A 4,229-nucleotide genomic window follows, 5' to 3' on the forward strand; every position below is an offset into this window, starting at 1 on the left:
ACTCAAGACAAAACTCCGGTACCAGTACAGTACGGTATGGGGTGGAACCGAAGGTGGGTACCTGTTCGATTTCAGTACGATATGGGAGAGCTTCGTTACAGTGGCCAATTTGGCAATCTGTGAGAAAAGATTAATAGAACAAGATGTTAACCAGAATGTGTTTGTCCCTTCACAAAAAAATCGATGGAGAAACCTACCCTAACCTTGATCGGTTAGTCGAAAGAATACCTTTTCAGCTCCAAGACCGACCGATTAACCAAGTTCAAACAGCAGAAAACTACATATGAGCAAATAAGTGAAAACCCAAAGAATTATGACTTTTATTTTAACTTGTATACGTATAAACGAACACCGTAATATTTAAAGAAGAAGAAACAAAAAACAACACGCACACAGAACGCCATCAGAAGCCCCAGACACCAACTTACAGAACAGAACAGACACCTCACCCAACAGCAACCAGAAATTGCAAAGGATATATGAACATGGAATACAACGGCAAACTCAAGTCAGGCATCGCAGAAATAGCAGAGGGATGCGTAGCACAATCTTGAGTTCGCTGTCATTGAGTTTAGACAATCTTCTGATTAAGCTGCAAGTACTACTATCACGATGAGAAGCACAATTCCAAATATTACCAAGAGCAAGCAACTCTGCAAAAAACAAAAAAGATAACTATGATTAAACAAACTTAAAAGTGATTAGTTAAAATATTTGTAAAGGAACTGAGAGAACATTTGGAAAAATATATATACAAATATATGTAAAATGTCATAAAATAAATGTGAATAAATTACCAGAGACGAATTTGATCTTTGGGTCTTTGACGCCTTCACAAGTTGAGACTTCGCCTGCCCAGTTGCAGCATGAGCACCCTCAATATTGGAGCCAATGTCATCTACAAAGCAGATATCACCGATAAGAAAACAAAAGCCAGATAAGTACAAGTGCCTTCAAGAGAGTATGGAGAAGGTAAGTTACCAATCATGGTTCCTTGCTCATGAACCAGTATAGCAAGATCTTTAAAAATATCATTCACTTCACCAATTTGCTGCTGGATTTCTTGTATTCCCTGTTCTCTTTCCTCAATGATAGCCTCATTGAAGGCAATCTCGTTGTCCAATAGCACAACCTCTTGTCTGCAGCAAAGCTCACTTAGAACCAAAGATATATGGCAAATCCAACCTTGAAAAGAGTTTAAAACTGAAGTAGATAAATCAAACAATCAAAATTTTGGAAACAACTAGCAGAAGGTATCAGATCTGCTCTCTCAATTGGCAAGGAAACCAAAGACTGCTGATGCTAAGGCTCCCGGTGCCAACTATTTTTGTGCACAAGAGAATCTTTAAGGACAGGAAAAAGGCATTAGCATTTTGATGTAGAACACCACAAGCTGGGTGCGGCGTGATTATTGTGAGCTTCGGATGTCACGAATTTTAATAATTTGGAGGAGGAATGCTAGCCACATTCTCATATGTACCTTCTCACTTTTCCTCACGCCATGTGTCAATTTTCTTGTACCTAAACTTATGCATTTTATGCTTCAATTAATTAAATTTTGTTTTCCAAATTACCCATCTTAAATGTAATAAGTCTTCATAAACTTTTTCCCTTGCTAATTAAAAGTTGAAATTGGCCGACTGTTCTCCTCCGTCGTTTCCTTCGTCATTGCAAATGCCACAATATCGTTTCCTAACTCCTAAATATCATATGGCCTTTCTAATAAGAAAGGAATAGATGTCTTCTGGGATCTAATTTTTTTCTAGTAAGAAATGAAGGTGCAATGAGGTTAGTGCTGATGCAGTTCACTTTTTTATGGCGGTTTTGAAAAAGTTACAGTGGTTCCACCATTTTTAAGTTTTTCGACCTTGAAAAGAGATGATTATGTTTTTTATGTTTTGTCTTTTTTGAAGAAGAGAGAGTATTAAATCTAGACTAGACAATGAAGACACAAAAAATTTCAAAGACAGCTCCTAGACCAAAAGACTAGAAGAACCAAGACACGGCTCCGACACCACAGCACACATCAAACACTTCACTCAATCTCATGGTCTGACCTGCACTTTGTTCCAAAGGGATTGCAACCCACCAATAATAGTCTCTGACACCCTATCCCATGACTACCGATAAAATACCCATTTTCCATGAACCATATTACACTTCACCACTTCCCACCAAAGGCTCTATCCCTCCACCATAAGCCTAAAACTGGACTTGGAAAAACATTCATTTATATATCATTGATTGACTCCAAATTATGGTAGATAACTCATTGTCTTCCCATTAAACATAATTTCATTCAATTTCCTTCTACTTGAAAATGCAAGATTCCACTGGTTTGTCCCTCGTCTTTTCCTCATTTTCAACGGCAATTCGACTAATGCAGAACAGTTAAATTTTCGTATCAAAATCAAGTAAAACTCACCTTCTAGATTCCACAAGGAGAGCACGCTGTTCCGGACTCTTTTCTGAGTTTACATCTATCTCACTAGCGGTGTAACTGCGTGAAACATTAAGAATAATTATACAAGTTAAGATTGAGGGCCTCCAACACTAGATGTAATGCAAACTAAACAAAACAAAAATATCTTCTGGAAGATATCACATAAATACTGCAGACAAATAAAAGACTGGAATTGATTGTATACATCCTCCAACAAAATTTACCTGGAAGGAAGAACAGCTTGAGGAACAAAAGGAGCATATGCTGTTTCCCTCTCAGCTGCAAGTCGTTGAGCCTTCTGAAATTCTTTCAGCACTGCTTGAAAATCTTTTGCAAGCTTAGCATCTGTAATCTTCTTGCTTGCCTGCAATTAAGTTGATGACATCCGAGATCATCACACCAAAAAGTTTGAATTTTCAAAGACCGACCCTATTGTTTGCACGATTGTCAAGGAATAAATGTTCGTATTTGTAATAAATACCATAGACATGCTCTCTAATTTTGGGTGTGTGTGTCTGTGTGAAGGACGCATGGAAGAAGAAGGGATGAAAGTGACAGAGACTTACATTAACTTCAGTATGATGATCTCTTTCGCTGACTTGTTTAAGTTTTTCTGAAGTATCCTTCACCAATTGCCCAATATGTAGTCTCGTCTTGTGCCTGCAATCAAGAAAAGTCAATACGGGGAGCATTAGACAATGGAATTTATCATGCAAGCAGGTATTTTGCTGAAACCTTTCACAAGAAAAGAGAATGAATGATGACCAGAAATGACATTTTACAACTTGAAAGAACTAATCATTGTTGCTATCCAGGATGTCGCTCTTCCTTATGATCGGGTCACAATCAAGTTGTATAGCAGCCCTTAAGCTATTTTTTCTTCAATATTTCAAATTTTAAGTAATCCTACATGCACCCCCGAAAACTATAGCGAAACAGATAATCCTAATCCGTGGAATTACACAGCATCCAGAAACCCATAATTCCAAACAATTAAATCCAGCTTATTATTATGATACTCGCAATTAATTCAACCTTGATAACACAAAATCATCAATAACTCAATCATGGAACAGAAAATCAAAACCCCACAATTCAAACAGAAATCAAGAAACGATACAAAATTGACAAATGAAAGTGAAGAAACAACTCACAGCTTTTCGCGGAGCTCGGGCGTGTCCTTGGGGGTGCCGATGGTGTTGACGAGCCTCTGGAAGGTGGATACGGCGGTGTTGATCTGGAAAATGCCGGAGGCCACAGCTTGGGTGGGGTCCTGCTTTCCATTGCCGAGGTCGCCTCGCCGGGAATAATTGGAACCCCGACCCGCTTCCAGATCGCGAAAGCTCATCTTGTTGCTTCCCTCCCAAACCCTAGCCCTTACTTTCCCGAGAAAATCCCGACGCGAATTTCGAGGACGTAGAAGGAAAGTTGGTGTTTGGGTACAGGGATCTTCAAGGACCTCAATGCGAATTGAGAATTGGGGCGAAAAGGGCAGCTATGCACCAGGCGATTTTTGGGGAGGGAGGGAGAGAAAGGAGAGAGAGAAGGTATTATTGACGCGGTGAGGTGGTTTTACCTGGTGGAGCTATGGAAGGGAAGCCGGTGCCGGCACGTTGATTGTACTACACGTGGGTGGCGCTCATAGGTCAAACTTTTGAAGGGAACGCTGAGTTCAATTCCCGTATGGTTATCTACCAACAAGAACATTCTTCATGTGCACATAATTGGTACGGCTCAACTTTTTTTTTCATAATATTCTTCTTTATCTGCTTAGTCTTATTGATAT

At 39.3% G+C, this 4,229-nt stretch overlaps 1 protein-coding gene across 1 annotated transcript; it reads right to left on the reverse strand.

Moving 5' to 3' along the window:
- Positions 1-296: 296 nt before the first annotated feature.
- LOC103960435 (syntaxin-22) lies at positions 297-3,791 on the reverse strand. Its single transcript, XM_048591540.1, has 7 exons — positions 3,598-3,791; positions 3,010-3,103; positions 2,668-2,807; positions 2,426-2,500; positions 982-1,139; positions 798-898; positions 297-653 (listed from the first exon to the last, which is right to left on the reverse strand). The coding sequence occupies exons 1-7, from the start codon at positions 3,789-3,791 to the stop codon at positions 588-590; spliced, it is 828 nt and encodes a 275-aa protein (XP_048447497.1). The 3' UTR covers positions 297-587.
- Between the last annotated feature and the right edge of the window lie 438 nt (positions 3,792-4,229).

Source organism: the organism of the source record quoted next, unplaced genomic scaffold (assembly GCF_019419815.1).
Source record: "Pyrus x bretschneideri cultivar Hongxiangsu unplaced genomic scaffold, Pyrus_bretschneideri_v1 Contig34, whole genome shotgun sequence".
NCBI lineage: Eukaryota > Viridiplantae > Streptophyta > Magnoliopsida > Rosales > Rosaceae > Pyrus > Pyrus x bretschneideri.

Bases quoted from the DNA above. Each gene is read 5' to 3' on its own strand.
- LOC103960435 (XM_048591540.1), bottom strand. From the start codon at position 3,791: ATGAGCTTTCGCGATCTGGAAGCGGGTCGGGGTTCCAATTATTCCCGG. The intron at 1,140-2,425 runs GTGAGTTTTACT...GCTTTGCTGCAG, and splicing joins CTCCTTGTGGAATCTAGAAG to ACAAGAGGTTGTGCTATTGG. The intron at 899-981 runs GTAACTTACCTT...TCTGCTTTGTAG, and splicing joins TGAGCAAGGAACCATGATTG to ATGACATTGGCTCCAATATT.